Source organism: Nicotiana tabacum, chromosome 22, assembly GCF_000715075.1.
Source record: "Nicotiana tabacum cultivar K326 chromosome 22, ASM71507v2, whole genome shotgun sequence".
In the NCBI taxonomy this organism is placed as follows: Eukaryota; Viridiplantae; Streptophyta; class Magnoliopsida; order Solanales; family Solanaceae; genus Nicotiana; species Nicotiana tabacum.
Window position 1 is genome coordinate 19,612,040 of NC_134101.1, and position 27,102 is coordinate 19,639,141.

The window sequence follows — 27,102 nt, forward strand, 5'->3', positions numbered from 1 at the left end:
GGCTTATGAACTTGCTTTACCACCTAGTCTATCAGGTGTTCATCCAGTGTTCCATGTATCCATGCTCCGAAATATGTTGAGGATCCGTCTCATATTCTGGATTTTAGTACAGTATAGTTCAACGGTAATTTGACTAATGATGGGACCCGGTGGCTATTTTAGATCGTCAGGTTCGAAAGCTGAGGTCAAAGAGCATAGCATCAGTGAAGGTGCAGTGGAGAGGTCAGTCAGTCGGAGAAGCTACTTGGGAGATTGAGCAGGAGATGCGTAGCAAATATCCACCCTTATTTGAGACTCCAGGTATTATTCTAAACCCGTTCGAGGACAAACGATTGTTTAAGAGGGGGAGAATGTAACAACCCGGCCGGTTGTTTTGAGTATTATAACCCCGTTCCCCAATTTACTGCTCAATTTATGCTCTATATTTGTTTTATGACTTACCGGGTTAGTTGGTTCGGGTCCGGAAGGAATTCGGAGTGAAATGAGACACTTAGTCTCATAATTGAAAATTTTAAGTTAGAAAAGTTGATCGGATGTGGATTTATGTGTAAACGACCTCGGATTTGAATTTTGATGATTCCAATAGCTCCGTATGGTGATTTTGGTCTTAGAAGCGTGTCCGGAAAAATTTTTGGAGGTCCGTAGAGGAATTAAGCTTGAAATGCCGAAAGTTAAATTTTTGGGAAGTTTGACCGGGGAGTTGACTTTTTGATACCGGGGTCGGAATCCGATTCTGAAAATTGAAATACCTCCGTTATGTCATTTATGACTTGTGTGAAATATGTGAGGTCAATCGGACATGATTTGATAGGTTTCGGCGTTGTTTGTAGATATGGAAAGTTTCAAAGTTCATTAGGCTTGAATCTATGTGTGATTCGTATTTTTAGTGTTGTTGGATGTGATTTGAAGACTCGACTAAGTTCGTATGATATTTCAGGACTTGTTGGTGTATTTTGTTGAGGTCTCGAGGGCCTTGGGTGAGTTTTGGATAAATTATGGATTTTTATGGAAAAATTAGTATTTTCTTATGGAATTAATTTCAATAAATTTTATTGATTGAAACGAATTATTTGTGACTAGATTCGAGGCTTTCGGAGACCAAATCTCGTGCCAAGGGCATAGCGAAATAAAGAATTATGCGATTTGAGGTAAGTAACAGTTTTAAATCTGGTCCTGAGAGTATGAAATCCCGAATTTTTTTATAATGTGATTACCTTTTAGGTGACGCACATGTTAGGTGACGGGCGTGTGGGCGTGTACCGAGGGGATTGTGACTTGGTCTGTCCCGTGAAACTATAAAGTTGAATTATTTGTTGTTAGCTATATGCTCTCTATGTGTTGAATTAATTTGACTGTAAATCATGTTAGAAATCATGCTTATTCTATGTTATAGTATTGTTGGGACCCGCAAAGGTAGTGTACTTGTTGAATTATTTGTTAATTAATGTCTTGTACTCAGTCATGATTTTTCTGGCATATTATACCTCAATCTTTCTTGATATTTGTTGATACACTATGTTATCTTTGTTTGGGCTGATCTTTGTGATTTCTGAGAGCCCGAGAGACTAGAGAGGTTGAGGACTGAGTAAGGCTGAGGTTCTGTTAGTGAGGTAAGGATATTATGGCACATGAGTTGTCCGTGGAGGATATTATAGCACGTGAGTTGTCCATGCAGCATGTGAGTTGTCCGTGCGGATTATGGCGCTTGGGCTGTAGGAGCCCCTCCAGAGTCTGTACACCCCCAATGAGCGCGAATACCCATTGAGTGTGAGTGCTGAGGGCTAAGAGCCGAGTGGTTGAGTTGTTGTGACGAGTGGAGTAACTGTTGCTTTGAGAGGCTATACTTGTTTTTCGTTTGTTGTTGCACTTAGTTGCTATTAGTTATTGTTGTAAAATTCTCTAAAAGAGTTTATGACCGGATTACATGAACTTGAATTATATAAATTGATTTGACTTAAACTGCAGGATTTGAAAGCATGTCTATTCTCGTTGGAATTACTAGAAATGAATTATAACTGTGTAGCTCATCACTATCTTCAGTTCCTTATTTATTATTGTTACTTGCTGAGTTGGTTGTACTCATACTACACCCTGCACTTAGTGTGCAGATCCAGGTGTTCTCGAACATAGCGGGTGTTAATTCTTTCGCACAACTGATTTTTCGGAGTTCTGAGGTAGCTGTCGTGTTTCGTATACCATGCCTCTCCTTCCCCATCTCCTTATTTACTGTATTTAGTCTCAGACTATCATGGACCATATTTTTCAGACTTGTATTCATAATTAGATACTCATGTACTCAGTGACACCAGGTTTTGGGAGTGTTTGTATCGGTAATTGCGAGATTTTTGGATTGTGTTTAAATATTATATTTTCAAACTTAAAAGAAATTGTGGTGTATTGAGATTGTCGTCTTGCCTAGTATCGAGATAGGCGCCATCATGACAGGTTAGGATTTTGGGTCATGACACTCACGTAGTTCTAGAGTAGGGATTTTGGTGAAGCGGCACTCGCAGGAATTGCCCCAGTATCGTATTACGATGATATGGCGAGACGGAAGATTGGTCACTCATGATAGCTTAAATTTTGCGGTCTGATTTGAATGATTTAAAATTTTGAGCTCACTGGTCATCTTGAGCTAGGATCTTAGGCCCGTTACTGGGTTGGCTGTCCCCACAATATTATAGTTCGGTATGCTGCTAAGAAAAGGTTCCACGCTGCGGTGTTTGTTCCTGCAAAACAAATGAAATACACGCATACCAATATATTGTAATGCAGAATATATTAAGATGAGATGTAAATGATGCAGGAATGATGATGTTTAGCTGCCGGCGAGCCGTTATTTGGGATTGGGATGACAGGATATTTGATCCTGACTCGATTTGTTAGTCGGGTTTGGGTACCATTCCGCAGTTGTCGGAGCATTTGAAAATTGTCTCCGCTTGTTGGGAGAGCTTGATTGGTAAAGTGCGTCTCCGCTTGTTGGGAGAGCTTTGCACTGAGAAATGTCTCCGCTTGCTGGGAGAGCTTGATTTGTAGAGTGCATCTCCGCTTGTTGGGAGAGCTTGATTTGTATAGTGCGTCTCCTCTTGTTGGGAGAGCTTTGCAATAAAATATAAATTATTCTCCACTCGGGAGCTATCGTAATCATGCCTAAAGTTGCACGAACAAAACGTTAGTAATAGCAAAATGAAATATAAGCATGCCCAAGAAATACTCTTGACTGTGAAACTAGGTTGAGGTTTCGAGGATAGCTCAATGCGAATTGAGACGACTAACTGTTATCTTGTGGGGAAATTAGTAAATGATAAGTTATCGTACTTAATTCATGGTCGATAATATCATCCATTAATCTGGGGATTGTTGATGAAGCTCGAACAATTGAAGGCTCACTTGTAATCCATTCGAAAATGTCTTTTGTTATAACTTCTTCCATACCAACCAAGGAAAGGGCAGCGGTTACAAGTGCATTCTTGTTATACTCCTCACCTTTTGGATTGTAGCCAGCATTCAACCATTTGGCTTCTTTAAAATAGGCTCTCACACTACTAGAAATCCGGTAAAAACTGACAAAAAAATTAACCAACTTTGGTCGGTAATGACCAATAATTGTCCAAAACGCGACCATTTACGTGTGGGCGGTATTTTAGGGGTCGGAAAGGTATACCGACCAAAATTGCAAAAGAAAACGACCAACTTTGGTCGGTTTTTTTCCGACCAAAGTTGGTCGGTATTTTAATTATGTAATCAAAAGATTCAGCATCTGGAAATCGAATCGGGGTCTATACTGTGGCAGGATACTATTCTACTACTAGACCATTGGTGCATTTTATTTTAAGACTGTCTTTTATTTGATTTATACTCTTTAATTGTATTTTCGCACGAAAATAACCGACCAAAGTTGGTCGGTTTATTAAAAAATAAAATTACCGACCAAAGTTGGTCGGTTTTTTAAAATGACCGCCCAAATTAATTGACTAACTTTGGTCGGTTTTTTTAAAATTAATTTTTATTTATTTTAATTGAACCGACCAAAGTTGGTAGGTTTCGTAAAAAAAAAAAAAAAATTGAAAAATCGACCAACTTTGGTCGATTTTTTGGCCGATTGTTTGACCGACCAAAGTTGGTCGATCGACCTTGGTCGGTTTTTGCCGAATTTCTAGTAGTGTCAACAGCTTTTTCATCTAAAAAGAAAATTTAAAAGGTAATAGAACCTAAGAAGTACATACCGTATCTTTTTGTGGATTGAGCATCTTTTATTCATCACTTAGTTTGATATTAATGAGGGCAAGTTAAGAAACCTTTTCGCCTAGGGGGATCCAGCTCATAGTTCCGGGTAGAAGTACTCTTTACCTAGGCTTGTTTTTCGAAGCTTAACCCAGGTAGATCCTTTTCGCCTAGGGAGATCCAGCTCATAGTTCTGGGTAGAAGTACTCTTCGCCCAGGCTATTTTTCATGGCCTTAACCCAGGTATAATCCTTTCGCTTAGGGGGATCCAGCTCATAGTTCCGGGTAGAAATACTCTTCACCTCTCATCAATAAGAGAATGCAAAAGATAAATGAAGTAGTATATATATAGTTTTACCTCTGTATTGCATTGGTGAAAAGCACAAGTTCGTCATAGATTGGATAAGCATCAAATGTATCATCATTGGTGGAGATCATTTTGAATACTTTTATTTGCATTTTTCTCGCACGACTATATCGAGGGTCAAAATACACTCCAAACATCCAGAAGTAACTCTCCACTAATTTGTCTCTTACATATGGCAATTTGTTTATAAGATCCAAATCTTTCCACCAGCTAGAATATCACAAGAGCATTACAAGTTATATTTTATCTCATTTAAGCGAAATAAATATATGTACGTATGCATGTATGGATGGACAACACTAACAATGGTGTACCTCGTAAGATCGCTAAGCTCTCTTTGATGAAGCTTTTGCAACATGTTGAAATCCAATTTGGCAAATTTCAAAAGCAAGTCATCATGCGCTTCAATGTTCTCGTAAATGTAAATGTATTTCCTTGCTACCACCCTTGGTACAGTTTTGCGAATAGGGTGGCTTAAGGCTTCGGTAATTTGAACCTTAAGCCAATTATTGCTCAAGTTGAGGACCATGGACACGAGATGAGTGGTGGTAAAGGTGAGAGCTTCTTCAAGAATCTCCTCCCCGTACACTCTCAGATGTGCTGCTTCGTACAAACTTTATATATATATATATATAAAAAAACTCCAGTCAGGGCTAGTTTGCATATAAGTAAATAGATCAACAATTCCTACCATGTCCAGTTTTTTTTTTGAATGGTATATCATTGAAAATGAAGTTATGATTTTCCTAGTTAAAGAAATATCAATAATTAGTTCCCAGAGACTAGGTCAGGTGAAAATTTATATGATTGGATAATGTGGACTTCTCTATCAAGTTTAACCTTTAATAATGGTAACAAGGAACAATAAAAGTCGTCCTGAAGCTCTGTGAAAATTTTAAATTCTTCAATAGTTATTTATTGTTAAGTTATAAAAAGTAAGAGTAATTACATCTTTCTTAATTATTGAAATCGCTCAAGTTTTTCTTGGGTTGTAATTTCCTGCAAGAGAAAATATAGTAGTATTAGTTTTGAGACGGTGGCTACTGTATAACTTGATGATCTCTATTAAGCGATTACAAAAGTATTTTAATTAATAGAATAATAATTAGTTGTGATTAATGTAGCAATTCTTGTGTACTTACTGTTTGTTGAGAAGTGTAGGAGAGGAAATGGTGTCCCCAAACGGTTGAATGAAAATCTTCCAAAGGACGTGAGCTATCACTATCACTATTACTATCACTGCAGGAAGAAGGATCCATTGCTTGCCTCAATATTATGCGACGACCAGAGCTGGCCGGAGAAGCATATGAGTGTACTCTGAGCTGATCAGAAGTAGTACTGTTTCCCCGTATAGTCAATTGAAAATTTGAAATGTGAGGAAAAGCGACCGTTAATGCTCGACTCATTAGTCTCGATCTCTCACTTCCAAAGGGGTTTTGTGGTTCCCCTGCAGTTACAGTACTTGCGACTCACAACATATAGTAGAAGTTTAGATCATTATAAAAGGCTGTCTTTTTTTTTTTTTGTGACAACATGCAACGAGATGGAGAGGAGGCTCACTCGAGAAGGGACATACCACTATCGCTAGCTTCCATTTAACTCAATCGGGGAGGACATCTGTAACGACTCGGCTGGTAGTTTTGAGAGTATTAGCCCCAATCCCCTATTTATTGCTCCCTCTATTTTATTTTTGTGGTTCTGCGACTTGCCGGGGTGCTTGGTGTCGGATTCGGGAGTGTTTCAGAGTGAAATGAGACACATAGTCCCTAAATTGGAAGTTTAAGTCATAGGAGTCTATTGTAGTTTGATTTGTGTGAAGACGAGCCCGGATTAGAGTTTTGATGGTTCTGATATCTCCGTAGGGTGATTTTGGTCTTAGGAGCGTGTCCGGATGTTGATTTGGAGGTCCGTAGGTTATTTCGGCGTTAATTGGCGAAAGTTGGAAAGTTGGAAGATTTTGGAAAGTTTGACCGAGAGTGAACTTTTTGATATCGGGTTCTTATACCAATTCCAGAAGTTGGAATAGGTCTGTAATGTCAAATATGACTTGTGTGTAAAATTTGAGGACAACCGGACGTGATTTGATAGGTTTCGGCATCGAATGTAGAAGTTAGAAGTTCTAAAGTATTAGGCTTGAATCGATACTCGATTCGTGTTTTTAGCGTTGTTTGATGTGATTTGAAGGCTCGACTAAGTTCGTATGATATTTTAGGACTTGTTTGTATATTCGGGCGGGGTCTCGGGGGGAGCGGATGTGAATAGGATGGAAATTTGATCATTTTCAGACTTAGGGGAATTGTTGATGCTGGGCTGGTTCTGGTTTCTTCGCACCTGCGGAGGGACAGGACGCAGGTGCGGGCTCGCAAATACGGGGGGTTGATCGCAGAAGCTGGCCTGCCCAACTGGGACTGCAGATGCAGTCAGAGTTCCGCAGAAGCGGACTCGTTGGGGCGATTGAGAAAGCGCAAAAGCGGAAAGGCTAGCCAAGCCTGGGGTCGCAGGAGCGAGAGCGCAGATGCGCATTTGGGTCCGCAAAAGCGGAGGTTGCTTGGCTAAGTGAGAACCGCACATGTGATGGAAATTCCGTACGTGCGGAGCCGCAGATGCGGCTGTGGGTTCGCAGATGCAAAATCGCTGGGCAGAAAAGGTCTAAGTTCGAGGGTTTGATTTCATTGTCCATTTGTGAACCTAGAGATCTTAGTTTGCGGCGATATTTCGAGAGTTTTTCAAGAAAATCATTGGAGTAAGGAATTCTAACTCGATTTTGGCTATATTACACAAATCTATTGTTGTTTTCATCATTTAATTAGTATTTTTAGTTGAAAATTTGGGAAAATTTGGAAAGACTTCTTAGGCTAAAATTTGGGGATTTGAAAGCCGATTTGAGGTCGGATTTGAGTAATTCCTGTATGGTTGGACTCTATATCGAATGGGTATTCAGATTTTATAATTTTGGTCGGGTTCTGAAACGTGGGCCCCGGTCGACGTTTTAGAGCGATTTTTCAATTCTTTGTTAAAGTCGTAATTTCATCATTTAAATTAGTTTCATGTAGTTATATTTATAGTATGAAATTGTTTTGGCTAGATTCGAGTTGATCGGAGTTGAAAAATCAAGGGAAAGGCCTTCTTATTGATTGATTGAGTGGGGTTTGAGGTAAGTTACTTGTCTAACCTTGTGGGGAAACATTCCCCTTACAATTTGGTATTGTTATGGTAATTTGCAATATGTGAAGGCCGTATACGCGAGGTGATGAGTGAGTACTCGGGATAAATATTAAAAATTCGGTTTTTGCTAAGTAGTTTCCTTTTATTTTCTTAACCGAGTAACTCTAGCATTTGTAGTCATCATGTTTAGCCTAATTGCACATGTTTACGTGCCTTATCTCTTATTTGAAATTTGTACAACATCGTAAGTTGAATTACCTGCTTTCTTGATTTCATATTAATTCTTTAACTGTAGGATTTTTTGCTTGTAATATCCTTATTTCATTTGGTATGTGTTGGTTTTCGTGATTTTGTTGAGATAATTATTTGGTGGTGGCACAAGGTTTCTGTCATGCGGATTGTTATTTTGACACGAGGTTTCTGCCGTGTGGTTGTTATTGTTTGCATGAAGTTTATGTCATGCCGTTGTAAGATATTTACTTTTGGGACTACGAGGCAGTACCTTGGGAGTGCCCATGTTGATTTCCTCTGTTTGTTGTATTGTTTGTTGTTGTTGTTCCTTAACTTGTAAGATTTTTGTTTCCTTACGTGTTGTAATTGTCTTCTTTGATTTCTTATAGTTACCTTCCATAAATTTCTATTGTTATACTTATTTGTCATTTCATTACATCATTATATCTGCTGCCTTGTTTCTTATAAATTCCAGTAGGGCCATGACCTGACCTCGTCACTACTCTACCGATGTTAGGCTTGGCACTTACTAGGTATCATTGTGGTGTACTCATAATAAGCTTCTGCACATCTTTTTGTGGAAATCCGGGTACTTCCTACCAGACCAGGTACCAGTGAGCTAACCCATATGTGGAGACTTCAAGGTATATCTGCTAGCATCCGCAGACCTTGAGTTCCCCCTCTATCTTTATTATGTTGTTTCCTTATCATCATTAGACTCTGATGTATAGAGATATTTAGTATTTCTCTTTAGAGCTTGTGACTTATATCTACCGAGTTTTGGGAGTTGTTATTACTTGAATTGTAGTTTTCATTTATTACAGATGTTGACGTTTTGAGATTTGACTTAATATTTCAGATATTCCGCATACTTGTTAGGCTTACCTAGTCTTAGATACTAGGTGTCGTCACGATATCCTACGGAGGAAAATTGGGGTCGTGACAAGTTGGTATCAAAGCTCTAGGTTCATAGGTGCTATGAGTCACAAGCAGGTTTAGTAGAATCTCTCGGATCAGTACAGAGACGCATGTATTAATCTTTGGGAGGCTATGGAACTTCTAGGAAGAGCTTCACTTCTTTGATTCCTTATCGTGCAAAATCTTTGACTTCGGATTCTAAATTTTATGTCTTTCTATTCTCTCACAGATGGTGAGGACACGTACAACTGGATCAGATGACCAGACACCTCCGCCCCCTGCTAGAGCCACGAGAGGCCGTGGTCGGGGCCGGTGTAAAGGCCGAGGACGTCCATGTGGTGCAGCCAGAGCACCCGCATGAGCTGCTACAGCGGAGCTGCCAGTAGCTCCAGTTAGAGGGCGGGCACCTGAGACGCTTGTTACTGTACCAGCCCTCCAGGAGACTCTCGACTAGTTTCTGAGCATGTGCAACACTTTGGCTCAGGCAGGGTTGATACCACTTGCTCCTGCCACATCCCAGGCCGAGGGAGGAGCAAAGGCTCCCGCCACCCATACCCAGAGTATCGGGTCCAGGTCGACCAGGTTCCAGAGGTCATACTACTGTAGCCAGTATCCCCAGTTCGGCCCGAGGCTAGGGCAACAGTTTCTGAGGAGGAGCATCTCAGGATCGAGAGGTACAAGAAGTACCACTCTCCTACTTTCAGTGGCTTGGCAATAGAGGATGCCTAGGGTTTTCTTGAGGAGTGCCACTGTATCCTACATACTATAGGTGTTGCAGAGACTAGTGGGGTTTCTTTCACTATATTCCAGCTTAGAGGAACGGCCTATCAGTGGTGGCGAACATATGATTTGGGTAGTCTAGTCGAAGCAGCTTCACACACTTGGACTCAGTTCTCAGATATGTTCTTGAGGGAATATGTTCCCCAGAGTCTAAGAGATGCATGGTGCGCAGAGTTTGAGCAGTTGCGCCAGGGTTCTATGACCCGTGCCCATGTTGATTTCCTCTATTTGTTGTATTGTTTGTTGTTATTGTTCCTTAACTTGTAAGTTTTTTGTTTCCTTATGTGTTGTAATTGTCTTCTTTGATTTCGTATAGTTACCTTCCATAAATTTCTATTGTTACACGTATCTGTCATTTTATTACATCATTATATTTGTTGCCTTGTTTCTTATAAATTCCAGCAGAGCCCTGACCTGACCTCGTCACTACTCTACCGATGTTAGGCTTGGCACTTACAAGGTATCATTGTGGTGTACTCATAATAAGCTTCTGCACATCTTTTTGTGCAGATCCGGGTACCTCTTACCAGACCAGGTACCAGTGAGCTAGCCTGTACGTGGAGACTTCAAGGTATATCTGCCAACATCCGCAGACCTTGAGGTCCCCCTCTATCTTTATTATGTTGTTTCTTTATCCTCATTAGACTCTGATGTGTATAGAGATATTTAGTATTTCTCTTTAGAGCTTGTGACATATATCTACCGAGTTTTGGGAGTTGTTATTACTTGAATTATAGTTTTCATTTATTACAGATGTTGACGTTTTGAGATTTGACTTAATATTTCTGTTATTCCGCATACTTGTTAGTCTTACCTAGTCTTAGATACTAGGTGTCGTCACGACATCCTACGGTGGAAAATTAGGGTCGTGACAAGTTGGTATCAGAGCTCTAGGTTCATAGGTGTTATGAGTCACAAGCAGGTTTAGTAGAGTCTCTCGGATCAGTACAGAGATGCCTGTACTTATCTTTGGGAGGCTATGGAACTGCTAGGAAAAGCTTTACTTCATTGATTCCTTATCGTGCAAAATCTTTGACTTCGGATTCTAAATTTCATGTCTTTCTATTTTCTCACAGATGGTGAGGACAGGTACAACTGGATCAGATAACCAGACACCCCCGCCCCCTACTAGAGCTGCGAGGGACCGGGGCCGGTGTAGAGGCCGAGGACGTCCATGTGGTGCAGCCAGAGCACCCGCATGAGCTGCTACAGCGGAGCCGCCAGTAGCTCCAGTTAGAGGGCAAGCACCTGAGACGCTTGTTACTGTACCAGCCCTCTAGGAGACTCTCGACTAGTGTTTGAGCATGTTCAGCACTTTGGCTCAAGCAGGGTTGATACCACTTGCTCCTGCCACATCCCAGGCAGAGGAGGAGCAAAGACTCCCGCCGCCCATACCCCAGAGCATCGGGTCTAGGTCGACCAGATTCCAGAGGTCATACTATTGTAGCCAGTAGCCCCAGTTCAGCCCGAGGCTATGGCAGCAGTTTTTGAGGAGGAGCATCTCAGGCTCGAGAGGTACAAGAAGTACCACTCTCCTACTTTCAGTGGCTTTGAGTCAGAGGATGCCTAGGGTTTTCTTGAGGAGTGCCATTGTATCCTCCATACTATAGGTGTTGCAGAGACTAGTGGGGTTTCTTTCACTATATTCCAGCTTAGAGGAACAGCCTATTAGTGGTGGCGAACACATGATTTGGGTAATCTGGCCGAAGCAGCTTCACACACTTGGACTCAGTTCTCAGATATGTTCTTGAAGTAGTATGGTCTTTAGAGTCTCAGTGATGCATGGTGCGTAGAGTTTGAGCAGTTGCGCCAGGGTTCTATGACGCGTGCCCATGTTGATTTCCTCTATTTGTTGTATTGTTTGTTTTTGTTGTTCCTTAACTTGTAAGTTTTTTGTTTCCTTACGTGTTGTAATTGTCTTCTTTGATTTCGTATAGTTACCTTCCATAAATTTCTATTGTTACACCTATCTGGCATTTCATTGCATCATTATATCTGGTGCCTTGTCTCTTATAAATTCCAGTAGGGGCCTGACCTGACCTCGTCACTACTCTACCGATATTAGGCTTGGCACTTACTAAGTATCATTGTGGTGTACTCATAATAAGCTTTTGCACATCTTTTTGTGCAGATCCGGGTACTTCCTACCAGACTAGGTACTAGTTAGCTAGCCCGTACGTGAAGACTTCAAGGTATATGTGCCAGCATCCGCAGACCTTGAGGTCCCCCTCTATCTTTATTATGTTGTTTCTTTATCCTCATTAGACTCTGATGTATAGAGACATTTAGTATTTCTCTTTAGAGCTTGTGACTTATATCTACCGAGTTTTGGGAGTTGTTATTACTTGAATTGTAGTTTTCATTTATTACAGATGTTGACGTTTTGAGATTTGACTTAATATTTCAGTTATTCCGCATACTTGTTAGGCTTACCTAGTCTTAGATACTAGGTGTCGTCACGACATCCTACGGAGGAAAATTGGGGTCGTGACAAGTTGGTATCAGAGCTCTAGGTTCATAAGTGTTATGAGTCACAAGCAGGTTTAGTAGAGTCTCTCGGATCAGTACAGAGACGCTTGTACTTATCTTTGGGAGGCTATGGATCTGCTAGGAAAAGCTTCACTTCTTTGATTCCTTATCATGCGAAATCTTTGACTTCGGATCCTAAATTTTATGTCTTTCTATTCTCTCACAAATGGTGAGGACACGTACAACTGGATCAGATAACCAGACACCCCTGCCCCCTGCTAGAGCAGTGAGAGGACGGGGCCAGGGCCTGTAGAGGCCGAGGACGTCCATGTGGTGCAGCCAGAGCACCCGCATGAGCTGCTACAGCGGAGCCGCCAGTAGCTCCAGTTAGAGGGCAAGCACCTGAGACGCTTGTTACTGTACCAGCCCTCTAGGAGTCTCTCGACTAGTTTCTGAGCATGTTCAGCACTTTGGCTCAGGCAGGGTTGATACCACTTGCTCCTGCCATATCCCAGACTAGGGGAGGAGCAAAGACTCCCGCCGCCCATACCCCATAGCTGCGGGTTCAGGTCGACCAGGTTCTAGAGGTCATACTACTGTAGCCAGTAGCCCTAGTTCGGCCCGGGCTAGGGCAGCAGTTTTTGAGGAGGAGCATCTCAGGCTCGAGAGGTACAAGAAGTACCACTCGCCTACTTTCAATGGCTTGGCGTCAGAGGATGCCTAGGGTTTTCTTGAAGAGTGCCACTGTATCCTCCATACTATAGGTGTTGCAGAGACTAGTGGGGTTTCTTTCACTATATTCCAGCTTAGAGGAACGTCCTACCAGTGGTGGCGAACATATGATTTGGGTAGTCTGGCCGAAGCAGCTTCACACAGTTGGACTCAGTTCTTAGATATGTTCTTGAGAGAGTATGTTCCCCAGAGTCTCAGAGATGCATGGTGCGCAGAGTTTGAGCAGTTGCACCAGGGTTCTATGACCCGTGCCTATGTTGATTTCCTCTATTTGTTGTATTGTTTGTTGTTGTTGTTCCTTAACTTGTAAGTTTTTTGTTTCCTTACGTGTTGTAATTGTCTTCTTTGATTTCCTATAGTTACCTTCCATAAATTTCAATTGTTACACTTATCTGTCATTTCATTACATCATTATATTTGCTGCCTTGTTTCTTATAAATTCCAGTAAGGCCCTGACCTCACCTCGTCACTACTCTACTGATGTTAGGCTTGGCACTTACTAGGAATCATTGTGGTGTACGCTTAATAAGCTTCTGCACATCGTTTTGTGCAGATCCGGGTACTTCTTACTAGATTAGGTACCAGTGAGCTAGCTCGTATATGGAGACTTCAAGGTATATCTGCCAGCATCTGCAGACCTTGAGGTCCCCCTTTATCTTTATTATGTTGTTTCCTTATCCTCATTAGACTCTGATGTATAGAGATATTTAGTATTTCTCTTTAGAGCTTGTGACTTATATCTACCGAGTTTTGGGAGTTGTTATTACTTGAATTGTAGTTTTCATTTATTACAGATGTTGACGTTTTGATATTTGACTTAATATTTCAGTTATTCTGCATACTTATTAGGCTTACCTAGTCTTAGATACTAGGTATCATCACGACATCCTACGGAGAAAAATTGGGGTCGTGACAAGTTGGTATCAGAGCTCTAGGTTCATAGGTGTTATAAGTCACAAGCAGGTTTAGTAGAGTCTCTCGGATCAGAACAGAGACGCTTGTACTTATCTTTGGGAGGCTATAGATCTGCTAGGAAAAGCTTCACTTCATTGATTCCTTATCATGCAAAATCTTTGACTTCGAATCCTAAATTTTATGTCTTTCTATTCTCTCACAGATGGTGAGGATACGTACAACTGGATCAGATGACCAGAAACCCCCGCCCCTTGCTAGAGCAGCTAGAGGACGGGGCCGGGGCCAGTGTAAAGGCCGAGGACGTCCATGTGGTGCAGCCAGAGCACCCGCATGAGCTGCTACAGCGGAGCCGCCAGTAGCTCTAGTTAGAGGGCAGGCACGTGAGACGCTTGTTACTGTACCAGCCCTCCAGGAGACTCTCGACTAGTTTCTGAGCATGTTCAGCACTTTGGCTCAGGCAGGGTTGATACCACTTGCTCCTGCCACATCCCAGGCCGGGGGAGGATCAAAGACTCCCGCCGCCCATACCCCAGAGCAGCGGGTCCAGGTCAACCAGGTTCCAAAGGTCATACTACTGTAGCTAGTAGCCCCAGTTCGGCCCGGGCTAGGGCAGCAGTTTCTGAGGAGGAGCATCTCAGGCTCGAGAGGTACAAGAAGTACCACTCGCCTACTTTTAGTGGCTTGGCATCAGAGGATGCCTTGGGTTTTCTTGAAGAGTGCCACTGTATCCTCCATACTATAGGTGTTGCAAAGACTAGTGGGGTTTCTTTCACTATATTCCAGCTTAGAGGAACGACCTACCAGTGGTGGCGAACATATGATTTGGGTAGTCTGGCCGAAGCAGCTTCACACACTTGGACTCAGTTCTTAGATATGTTCTTGAGAGAGTATGTTCCCCAGAGTCTCAGAGATGCATGGTGCGCAGAGTTTGAGCAGTTGCACCAGGGTTCTATGACCCATGCCCATGTTGATTTCCTCTATTTGTTGTATTGTTTGTTATTGTTGTTCCTTAACTTGTAAGTTTTTTGTTTCCTTACGTGTTGTAATTGTCTTCTTTGATTTCCTATAGTTACCTTCCATAAATTTCAATTGTTACACTTATCTGTCATTTCATTACATCATTATATCTGCTACCTTGTTTCTTATAAATTCCAGTAAGGCCCTAACCTCACCTCGTCACTACTCTACTGATGTTAGGCTTGGCACTTACTAGGTATCATTGTGGTGTACGCTTAATAAGCTTCTGCACATCGTTTTGTGCAGATCCGGGTACTTCTTACTAGATTAGGTACCAGTGAGCTAGCCCGTATGTGGAGACTTCAAGGTATATTTGCCAACATCCGCAGACCTTGAGGTCCCCCTCTATCTTTATCATGTTGTTTCCTTATCCTCATTAGACTCTAATGTATAGAGATATTTAGTATTTCTCTTTAGAGCTTATGACTTATATCTACAGAGTTTTGGGAGTTGTTATTACTTGAATTGTAATTTTCATTTATTACAGATGTTGACGTTTTGAGATTTGACTTAATATTTCAGTTATTCCGCATACTTGTTAGGCTTACCTAGTTTTAGATACTAGGTGTCGTCACGACATCCTATGGAGAAAAATTGGGGTCGTGACAAGTTGGTATTAGAGCTCTAGGTTCATAGGTGTTATGAGTCACAAGCAGGTTTAGTAGAGTCTCTCGAATCAGTACAGAGGCGCCTGTACTTATCTTTGGGAGGCTATAGAACTGCTAGGAAAAGCTTCACTTCTTTGATTCCTTATCGTGCGAAATCCTTGACTTCGGATTCTAAATTTTATGTCTTTCTATTCTCTCGCAGATGGTGAGAACACGTACATTTAGATCAGATGACCAAACATCCCCACCCCCTGCTAGAGCCGCGAGAGGTCGAGGCCGGTGTAGAGGCCGAGGACGTCCATATGGTGCAGCCAGAGCACCCGCAGGAGCTGCTATAGCGGAGCCGCCAGTAGCTCCCGTTAGAGGGCAGGCACGTGAGATGCTTGTTACTGTACCAGCCCTCCAGGAGACTCTCGACTAGTTTTTGAGCATGTTCAGCACTTTAGCTCAGGCAGGGTTGATACCACTTGCTCCTGCCACATCCCAGGCCGGGGGAGGAGCAAAGACTCCCGCCGCCCATACCCCAGAGCAGCGGGTCAAGGTCGACCAGGTTCCAAAGGTCATACTACTGTAGCCAGTAGACCCAGTTCGGCCCGGGCTAGAGCAGCAGTTTCTAAGGAAGAGCATCTCAGGCTCGAGAGGTACAAGAAGTACCACTCTCCTATTTTCAGTGTCTTGGCGTCAGAGGATGCCTAGGGTTTTCTTGAAGAATGTCACTGTATCCTCCATACTATAGGTGTTGCAGAGACTAGTGGGTTTTCTTTCACTATATTCCAGCTTAGAGGAACGGCCTATCAGTGGTGGTGAACATATGATTTGGGTAGTCTAGCCGAAGCAGCTTCACACACTTGGATTCAGTTCTCAGATATGTTCTTGAGGGAGTATGTTCCACAGAGTCTCAGAGATGTATGGTAGTTTGAGCAGTTGCGCCAGGGTTCTATGACCCGTGCCCATGTTGATTTCCTCTATTTGTTGTATTGTTTGTTGTTGTTGTTCCTTAACTTGTAAGTATTTTGTTTCCTTACGTGTTGTAATTGTCTTCTTTGATTTCGTATAGTTACCTTCCATAAATTTCTATTGTTACACTTATATGTTATTTCATTACATCATTATATTTGTTGTCTTGTTTCTTATAAATTCTAGTAGGGCCCTGACCTGACCTCGTCACTACTCTACCGATGTTAGGCTTGGCACTTACTAGGTATCATTATGGTGTACTCATAATAAGCTTATGCACATCTTTTTGTGCAGATCCAGGTACTTCCTACCAGACCAGGTACCAGTGAGCTAGCCCGTACGTGGAGACTTCAAGGTATATCTGCCAGCATCCGCAGACCTTGAGGTCCCCCTCTATCTTTATTATGTTGTTTCCTTATCCTCATTAGACTCTGATGTATAGAGATATTTAGTATTTCTCTTTAGAGCTTGTGACTTATATCTGCCGAGTTTTGGGAGTTGTTATTACTTGAATTGTAGTTTTCATTTATTACAGATGTTGACGTTTTGAGATTTGACTTAATATTTCAGTTATTCCGCATACTTGTTAGGCTTACCTAGTCTTAGAAACTAGGTGTCGTCACGATATCCTACGAAGAAAAATTGGGGTCGTGATAAGTTGGTATCAGAGCTCTAGGTTCATAGGTGTTATGAGTCACAAGCAGGTTTAGTAGAGTCTCTCGGATTAGTACAGAGACTCCTGTACTTATCTTTGGGAGGCTATGGAACTGCTAGGAAAAGCTTCACTTCTTTGATTCCTTATCGTGCAAAATCTTTGACTTCGGATTCTAAATTTTATGTCTTTCTATTCTCTCACAAATGGTGAGGACATGTACAACTGGATCAGATGAACAGACACCCCCGCCCCCTGCTAGAGCCGCGAGAGGCCGGGGCCGGTGTAGAGGCCGAGGACATCCATGTGGTGCAGCCAGAGCACCCGCATGAGCTGCTACAGCAGAGCTGCTAGTAGCTCTAGTTAGAGGGCAGGCACGTGAGACGCTTGTTACTGTACCAGCCCTCTAGGAGACTCTCGACTAGTTTCTGAGCATGTTCAGCACTTTGGCTCAGGCAGGTTTAATACAACTTGCTCCTGCCTCTTCCCAGGCCGGGGGAGGAGCAAAGACTCCCGCCGCCCATACCCCAGAGCAGCGGGTCAAGGTCGACCAGGTTCCAAAGGTCATACTACTGTAGCCAGTAGACCCAGTTCGGCCCGGGCTAGAGCAGCAGTTTCTAAGGAAGAGCATCTCAGGCTCGAGAGGTACAAGAAGTACCACTCTCCTATTTTCAGTGTCTTGGCGTCAGAGGATGCCTAGGGTTTTCTTGAGGAGTGCCACTGTATCCTCCATACTATAGGTGTTGTAGAGACTAGTGGGGTTTCTTTCACAATATTCCAGCTTAGAGGAACGGCCTATCAGTGATGGAGAACATATGATTTGGGTAGTCTAGCCGAAGCAGCTTCACATTCTTGCACTCAATTCTCAGATATGTTCTTGAGGGAGTATGTTCCCCAAAGTCTCAGAGATGCATGGTGCACAGAGTTTGAGCAGTTGTGCCAGGGTTCTATGACCGTGTCGGAGTATACGGTCCAGTTCAGTGATTTGGCTAGGCATTCACCAGCCTTGGTTGCTATTGTTCGGGAGCGGGTTCATCGATTTATTGAGGGACACAACCCCAATATCATATTTTGCATGTCCTGAGAGTTGGAGATGGACATCGCATAACAGCAGGTGGTGGGATCGCTAGGAGATTGGAGGGTATGTTGACTCGGGAAAGAGAGGAGAGGGAGTCCAAGAGGTCTTGAGAGTCTGGCACATATAGTGGTACTCGTGCCCCAACTGCAGATCGTCAGGATAGTGACAATGTTGGTTGCCCTATTCATTCAGCACTTCCAGCCGCCAGCTGTACTCCGGCCACTCCTAGGCCCCATGCTCCCTATTATGCACTGCTATTATCTAGTACACCTCCTGCACGGGGTGCTTTTAGCGGTCAATCCAGTCGATCCGGCCTGAGCCAGCCACCGGAGCCACGTCCTCCCAGAGCTTTGTTTTGAATGTGGTGACACTCATCATATAGTGAGGGATTGCCCCAGACTCGGGAGGGGTGAACATACACATACCATTCAGGCACTGCATGCTCCACGATGTCCTCAGGATATGGTTACAACACCAGCTACCACCCTACTTGCACAGCCAACTCGAGGTGGAGGTCGAGCAGGTAAAGGTCGCCCCAGAGGGGGAGGCCAGGCTAGATATTATGCCCTTCCTGCTAGGACGGAGGCAGTTTTATCCGACTCTGTCATTACATATATTGTTTCGGTCTGTCATAGAGATGCAACAATCTTATTTGATCCACACTCCACTTATTCCTATTTGTCATCTTATTTTGCTCTGTATTTGGGTGTATCTCATTATTCTTTGAGTTCTCTTGTCTATGTGTCTATGCCTATGGGAGATTTTATTATTGTTGACCATGTGTATCGATCGTGTTTGGTTGTTCTTAGTGGTTTTGAGACCAGAACTGCTTTATTATTGCTCAGTATGGTGGATTTCGATGTTATTTTAGGCATGGACTAGTTGTCGCCCTATCATGTTATCCTTAATTGCCACACCAAGACGGTGATGTTGGCTATGCCAAGTCTATTGCGGTTAGAGTGGAGGTACTTTAGATTATATTCCTAGCAGGGTTGTCTCGTTTGTAAAGGCTCAGTGGATGGTTGAGAAGGGGTGTGATGCGTATCTGGCCTATGTGAGAGATGTTAGTGTTGATACTCCTACCATCGAGTCTGTTCCGGTAGTAAGGTACTATTCAGATGTATTCCCGACGGATCTTCCAGGCATGCCGCCTGACAGGGATATTGACTTTGGCATTAATTATTTATGGGGCACTCAGACCATTTCTATTCCACCTTATCGTATGGCCCCAGCAGAGTTGAAGGATTTAAAGGAACAGTTGCAAGAATTGCTCGATAAGGGCTTCATTCGGCCAGTGTGTCACCTTAGGGTGCTCTTCTCTTGTTTGTGAAGAAGACATATGGTTCTTAGCGAATGTGTATTGATTATCGCCAGTTGAACAAGGTTACAGTGAAGAATCGGTATCCATTGCCATGTATTGATGACCTATTTGATCAACTTCAGAGTGCTAGAGTGTTCTCTAAGATCGACTTGCATTCAGGCAATCATCAGTTGAAGATTCGGAAACCAGATATCCCGAAGACTGCTTTCAGGACTCGGTATGGTCATTACAAGTTCCTTGTGATGTCGTTTGGGCTGCCCAATGCCCCAACAGCATTCATGCACTTGATGAACAGTGTATTTCAGCCCTATCTTGACTAGTTTGTCATTGTGTTCATTGGCAACATTCTGGTGTACTCTCAGAGCCGAGAGGATCATGAGCAGCACCTAAGGATTATGCTTCAGGCCTTGAGAGAAAAGAAGTTATATGCAAAATTTTCGAAGTGTGAATTTTGGCTAGATTCAGTGGCATTTTCTGGTCATGTAGTATCGAGTGAGGGGATCAAGGTAGATCCGAAGAAGATTGAAGCGGTACAGAGTTGGCCCAGACCATCCTCAGCTACAGAGATCCGAAGTTTTCTTGGTTTGGCGGGGTATTACCATCGATTTATAGAGGGTTTCTCGTCTATTACCGCACCAATGACTAGGCTGACCTAGAAGGGTGCTCCGTTCAGGTGGACCGAGGAGTGTGAGGAGAGATTTCAAAAGCTCAAGATTGCTTTGACTACAGCCCCAGTGTTGGTTTTGCCTTCTTGTTCGGGGTCCTATACAGTGTATTGTGATGTATCGTGCATCGATCTCGGTGCGGTGTTTAGACAGCTAAAGGTGCATGAGAAGAACTATCATGTCCACGACCTCGAGTTAGCAGATATTTTTCATGCCTTGAAAATCTAGCGACACAATTAGTATGGTGTCCCTTATGAGGTCTACACCGATCACCGGAGTCTACAGCATCTGTTTAAATAGGAGGATCTTAATTGTGGTAACGGAGGTGGTTGGAGCTGCTTAAGGATTATGATATCACCATTTTATATCATCCCGGGAAGACCAATATGGTGGTCGATGCCTTGAGTCGTAAGGCGAAGAGTTTGGGCAGTTTAGCATATCTACCAGTAATAGAGAAGCCTTTAGCCTTGGATGTTCAGGCCTTGGCCAACCAGTTTGTCAGATTAGATGTTTCCGAGTCGAGCCGAGTTTTGGCTTGTGTAGTTTCTCAGTTTTCTTTTTATGATCGTATTAGAGAGCGTCAGTATGATGACCCCCATCTGCTTGTCCTTAAGGACACAGTTCAGCACGGTGATGCCAAGGAAGTCACTATTGGAGATGACGGCGTATTACGGATGCAGGGCAGTCTATGTGTGCCCAATGTAGATGGTTTTCGTGAGCTGATTCTCCAGGAGGCTCACAATTTGCGGTACTCCATTCACCCAGGTGTCGCAGAGATATATCAGGACCTGAGGCAGCATTATTGGTGGAGGAGAATGAAGAAGGACATAGTGGAGTATGTAGCTCAGTGCCTAAAATGTCAGGAGATGAAGTATGAACATCAGCGTCCAGGTGGATTGCTTTAGAAGCTAGAGATTTCAGAGTGGAAATGAGAGCAAATCACTATGGATTTCGTTGTTGGGCTCCCACGGACTTAGACGAAGTTCGATGTAGCTTAGGTGATTGTGGATAGATTGACCAAGTCAGCTCATTTCATTCTCGTGGTTACTACTTACTCTCTTCGGAGCAGCTAGACCAGGTTTATATTCACGAGATTGTCAGGCTTCATGGTGTGCCGGTATCTATCATCTCTGATAGGGGTACATAATTTACATCGTGGTTCTGGGGAGCCGTATAACATGAGTTGGGCATGCGGGTGGAGTTGAGTACAGCATTCCACCCTCAGACGGACGGACAACCCAAGCGTACTATTCAGATATTTGAGGATATGTTCTGTACGTGTGTGATGAATTTTGGGGGTTCTTGGGATCAGTTCTTGCCACTTACAAAGTTTGCCTAGAACAACAGTTATCAGTCGAGCATTCACATAGAACCATATGAGTCTTCATATGGTAGGCGGTGCCAATCTTCGGTGGTTTGGTTTGAGCCGAGTGAGGCTAGGCTATTAGGTACATATTTGGTTCAGGATGCGTTGGAAAAGGTTAAATTGATTCAGGATCGACTTCATACAGCCCAATCCAGACAGAAGAACTATATGGATCGAAAGGTTTGTGACATTGTATTCATGGTTGAGGAGTAGGTCTTGCTCCGGGTTTTGCCCATGAAGGGCGTTATGAGGTTCGGGAGGAAGGGCAAGTTGAGCCCTAGGTCTATCGAAACTTTTGATATTCTTGGGAGGGTTGGAGAGGTGGCTTACAGACTTGCACTACCACCTAGCCTCTCTGCAATTCATCCAGTATTCCATGTTTCCATGCTCAAGAAGTATCACGGCGATCCGTCTCATGTGTTAGACTTCAGCTCAGTTCGTTGGACAAGGATATATCTTATGTTGAGGAGCCGGTGGCCATTTTGGATAGGCATGTTCGAAAGTTGAGGTCAAAGAACATAGCTTCAGTGAAGGTTCAGTGGAGGGGTCATCCAGTCGAGGAGGTGACTTGGGAGATCGAGCATGATATGTGTAGCCATAATCCTCATCTTTTCACCACTACAGGTATGTCTCAATACTTGTTCGAGGACGAACGTTTGTTTCAAAAGGGGGAGGATGTAACGACCCGGCCATTCATTTTGAGAGTATTAGCCCTGATCCCCTATTTATTGCTCCCTCTATTTTATTTTTGTGGTTCTGTGACTTGCCGGGGTGCTTGCTGTCGGATTCGGGAGAGTTTCGGAGTGGAATGGGACACGTAGTCCCTAAATTGGAAGTTTAGGTCATAGGAGTCGACCGTAGTTTGATCTATGTGACCGTAATGGAGTTGTGATGGTTCAGATAGATCCGTAGGGTGATTTTGGTCTTAGGAGCATGTCCGGATGTTGATTTGGAGGTCTGTAGGTCATTTCAGCGTTAATTGGCGAAAGTTGGAAAGTTGAAAGATTTTGGAAGGTTTGACCGGGAGTGGACTTTTTGATATTGGGGTCGGATTATGATTTTGAAAGTTTGAATAGGTCTGTAATGTCAAAAATAACTTGTGTGCAAAATTTGAGGTCAATCGGATGTGATTTGATAAATTTCGGCATTGAATGTAGAAGTTAGAAGTTCTAAAGTTCATTAGGCTTGAATCGATGCGCAATTCATGTTTTTAGCATTGTTTGATTTGATTTGAAGGATCGACTATGTTCGTATGATGTTTTAGGACTTGTTGGTATATTCGGACGGGGGCTCGGGGGCCCCGAATGTGAATCGGATGGAAATCGGACCATTTTCGGACAAAGGGGAATTGCTGATGCTGGGTTGGTTCTGGTGTCTTCGCACCTGCAGAGGGAGCGGTCGCAGGTGCGGCCTCGTAAATGCGGGGGGTTGATTGCAGAAGCGATTTGTGGCCTGCCCAGCTGAGACCACAGATGCGGTCAAAGTTCAGCATAAGCGAACTCGCAGGGGCGGTTGAGGAAGCGCAGGAGCGGAAAAGCTAGCCAAGCCTGGGGTTGCAGAAGTAGAGCCCCTTCCACAGGAGCGAGAGCGTAGATGCGCATTTGGGTATGCAGAAGCAGAGGTTGCTGGGCTAAGTGAGAACCGCACCTGTGATGGAAATTTCGTAGGTGCGGAGCCACATATGCGATTGTGGGTTCGCAGATGCAAAATCGCTGGGCAAAAAAAGCCTAAGTTCGAGGGTTTCATTTCATTGTCCATTTCCTTAGGTTTGTGAACCTAAGGAATTCTAACTCGATTTTGGCTATATTACACAAATCTATTGTTGTTTTCATCATTTAATTAGTATTTTTAGTTGGAAATTTGGGAAATTTTGGAAAGACTTCTTAGGCTAAAATTTGGGGATTTGAAAGGCGATTTGAGGTCGGATTTGAGTAATTCTTGTATGGTCTGAGACGTGGGCCCAGGTCGACCTTTTGGAGTGATTTTTTAATTCTTTGTTAAAGTCGTAATTTCATCATTTAAATTCGTTTTCTATAGTTATATTTATTGTGTGAAATTATTTTGGCTAGATTCGAGTCGATCGGAGTTGGGAAATCGAGGGAAAGGCCTTCTTATTGATTGATTGAGCGAGGTTTTAGGTAAGTGACTTATCTAACCTTGTGTGGGGGAAATTTCCCTTGTGATTTGGTACTGTTATGGTAATTTGAAATATGTGAAGTCCGTATACGCGAGGTGACGAGTGCGTACTCGGGCTAAATATTACAAATCTGGTTTTTGCTAAGTTATTTAATTTTATTTCCTTAACTTAGTAACTCTAGCATGTGTAGTCATCATGTTTAGCCTAGTTGCACATGTCTATGTGCCTTATCTCTTATTTGAAATTTGTACAACATGCTTAGTTGAATTACATGCTTTCTTGATTTCTATTCAACTATAGGATATTTTGCTTGTAATATCCTTGTTTCATTATTTATGTATTGGTTTTCCTGATTTTGTTGAGGTAATTATTTGGTGGAGGCATGAGGTTTCTACCGTGCAGATTGTTATTGTGGCACGACGTTTCTGTCGTGAGGTTGTTACTGTTTGCACGAGGTTTCTGTCGTGCCATTGTGAGATATTTACTTTTGGGACTACGAGGCGGTACCTCGGGAGTGCAACTGTTGATTTCCTCTATTTGCTATATTGTTTGTTGTTGTTATCCCTTAACTTGTAAGATTTTTGTTTCCTTACGTGTTGTAATTATCTTCTTTGATTCTGTGTAGTTACCTTCAGTAAATATCTATTGTTACACTTCTCTATCATTTCATTACAACATTATATCTGCTGCTTTGTTTCTTATAAATTCCAGTAGGGCGCTGACCTGACATCGTCACTACTCTACTAAGGTTAGGCTTGGCACTTACTGGGTATCGTTACGGTGTACTCATACTACGCTTCTGCATATCGTTTTGTGCATATCCAGGTACTTCCTACCAGAATAGGTACTAGTGAGCTAGACCGTACGTGGAGACTTCAAGGTATATCTACCAGCGTCTGCAGACCTCGGAGTCCCCCTCTATCTTTATTATGTTGTTTACTTATCCTCATTAGACTCTGATGTATAGAATTTTTAGTATTTCTCTTTAGAGCTTGTGACTTATATCTCTCGGGTTTTGGGAGTTGTTATTACTTGAATTGCAGTTGTCATTTATTACAAATGTTAACGTTTTGAGATTTGGCTTAATATTTCAGTTATTTCGCATACTTGTTAGGCTTACCTAGTATTAGAGACTAGGCGTTGTCACGATATCCTACGGAGGGAAATTGGGGTTGTGACAACATCACCACACGCAACACAACTTTTATACCTGTAGAAGACATCAACCCGAGTCGTGGCCATAATCATCATGAATCCTTCAAAACCCATTAACACATAATCAAATTATCTGAACTGATTTTCCTATAACTCAACCGAGTCACGCAGACAGTCAAACCCAGAAGTAACTCAACCCGAAGTGCTCGCTCTAAAGGGACCTTCTGTGAACTCGAAGTCGTCTTTTGCATCTCTCTAATACTTGCTATGTATAGTCAATAATGATATAGGAGTATTGCAAGTCTAGACACCATCTAATATAGATCTTAAGTCCTAGCCATACACAAATCTGAAAAATCTATAAATACCACATATGAGTCTTGAACTCATCAGAACCTTCTCGATAGTCATTCACCTTGCTCTAAATCATCCTCGATAAAACCTTTCTCAAATCATAACCAATCCGCAACCACATCTTAGTCCAAAAACTAATATAATGTATGCCCATGCAATCCGATCATCGATAGCAGGCTCCCCCACTTAGCTCGAAGCCATAAAACACATCGTTTGTAACTCATAGCACCCTTCCTTCATAATTGCCTCGGTCTCGCACCTCTAGTCATAAAACACTCTAAAAGACTCTGCCAAGTACATACTCATCATGGTGACCGTCATGCCAACTTCCTCAAGCCCTCTAAAGTGGTAGTATATAAATCCCACTGAATAGAAGCCTCATAAGAATCATACAACCTCAAATCCCACCGGCTAGCCTCAGATCAACATCTCTCATGACCATACCATGGTCACAACAACTAGAAAATGAGTTCGTACTTATTAACCAGATACAAGAATCAATTGCATCCCACAAATAAATGATTGAAAAGTCTACCATCGCATCCCCTTCCAAGAATAGACGACATATAGCAACTACAATCAAGCATACATAGCCCTTTATAGTCCATCAACAGTATCACAAATAGTCGGAGCATAGTTGATACCGAGTGCGCAATAACACATACGAGTGAATAGGAAGAAATCAAAGATATAGGCGCCAAGCTGAAACAAAGTCACGCGATACGAAAAGAAAGAAGGGAAGTTTCCTAGATGCCCTATAGCCTCTTGAAGATAGGTATGGACATCATCATACAGATCCACAAAGCTCTACTAGACACTTGCTCATGATTCATAGAACCTATGAACCTAGTGCTTTGATACCAACTTGTCACGACCCAAAATTCACTTAGTCGTGATAGCACCTAACTCAACCTTCTAGGTAAGCCTAACTATATTCCACTACTGTGATAAGAAAGCAATAGAGATAATAAATAAAATGGCCAAAAGACACTAATACAACTATCCCAAGGACTGGTAGTACAAGTCAGAGCCACTATGATTTAGATTTACAAAGTCATTATGAAGAATAAATACAATATCTATTTGAAATTTACATAAAAAGAATATAAATCCTAAACTACTAGAATGATTTGTAGCTTATATCTAGAGTACTGGTACGTCTTCAATGCTAGGTCCACGAACTCCGTAGCTGATCCCCAGCGAATATCTGCATGCAAGGTGCAGAAGTGTAGTATGAGCACAACCGACCCCATGTACTCGGTATTTGGTAAAAGAATGGATTGAAACCATCCGGACCTAGAGACTTAAAGGGATTAGAGGAAAACAAAGCAGAGATGATTTCCTGATCTCGAAGGGGTCTATCTAGGTCAGAAAGTTTAGTGATATTAAAGGTGGTAGTACTTTTGTTAATTTCTTGCCAATTAGTAGATGTATGGCTGGTAGTAAATGCAGACTAAAAGTAAGAAAGAATATAGTCAATAAGTCTTTCATGGTCCATGATCCAATTGTCATTATCATCTTTAAAGAAAGAGATTATGTTTCTCCTTCGTCTATTAATTACTGAGAGATGAAAGAGTTTAGTGTTGGCATCTCCCTCATTTAACCAATTTATAGGAGATCGTATCTTCCAGTAGTCATCCTCGATTTTAAGGATATTATTGTATTCAAGAGTGAGGTTTTGTTCTATGTTTTAAAGAAAGATACTGGTTGGGTAGTGACATGATTGTTGGATACCGTTTAACCTAGCTAGGAGCCTTTTCTTTTTATGAAATATATCTCCGAAAGTATTTCTATTCCAATTGAGAACGTTATGTTGGAAGTACTCTATTGCATCCACAAATTCTTTTCCCTGCCAACTATTATGGACAATCGAAGCAAAATCAGGGTGAGTACACCAATAGGATTCTAAACGGAAGGGTCTTTCGGTAGGTCTTCTATGCGGTTGGGTAAGATTAATAAGGAGGGGTTGTGGCCAGAGTAGGTTTTTGGGA

At 42.5% G+C, this 27,102-nt stretch overlaps 1 protein-coding gene across 1 annotated transcript; it reads right to left on the minus strand.

Annotated features, from left to right (window-relative positions):
- Positions 1 to 3,271: 3,271 nt before the first annotated feature.
- Positions 3,272 to 6,186, minus strand: LOC107817699 (sesquiterpene synthase 12-like). Its single transcript, XM_075242714.1, has 5 exons — positions 6,168 to 6,186; positions 5,734 to 5,830; positions 4,906 to 5,205; positions 4,583 to 4,801; positions 3,272 to 3,563 (listed from the first exon to the last, which is right to left on the minus strand). The coding sequence occupies exons 1-5, from the start codon at positions 6,184 to 6,186 to the stop codon at positions 3,272 to 3,274; spliced, it is 927 nt and encodes a 308-aa protein (XP_075098815.1).
- Positions 6,187 to 27,102: the final 20,916 nt, after the last annotated feature.

What these genes read in the sequence shown, in the direction of transcription:
- LOC107817699 (XM_075242714.1), bottom strand. An exon ending in CCTACACTTCTCAACAAACA is followed by an intron (nt 5,206 to 5,733) that starts GTAAGTACACAA and finishes ATATATATAAAG; the next exon opens with TTTGTACGAAGCAGCACATC. An exon ending in GAGCTTAGCGATCTTACGAG is followed by an intron (nt 4,802 to 4,905) that starts GTACACCATTGT and finishes GTGATATTCTAG; the next exon opens with CTGGTGGAAAGATTTGGATC.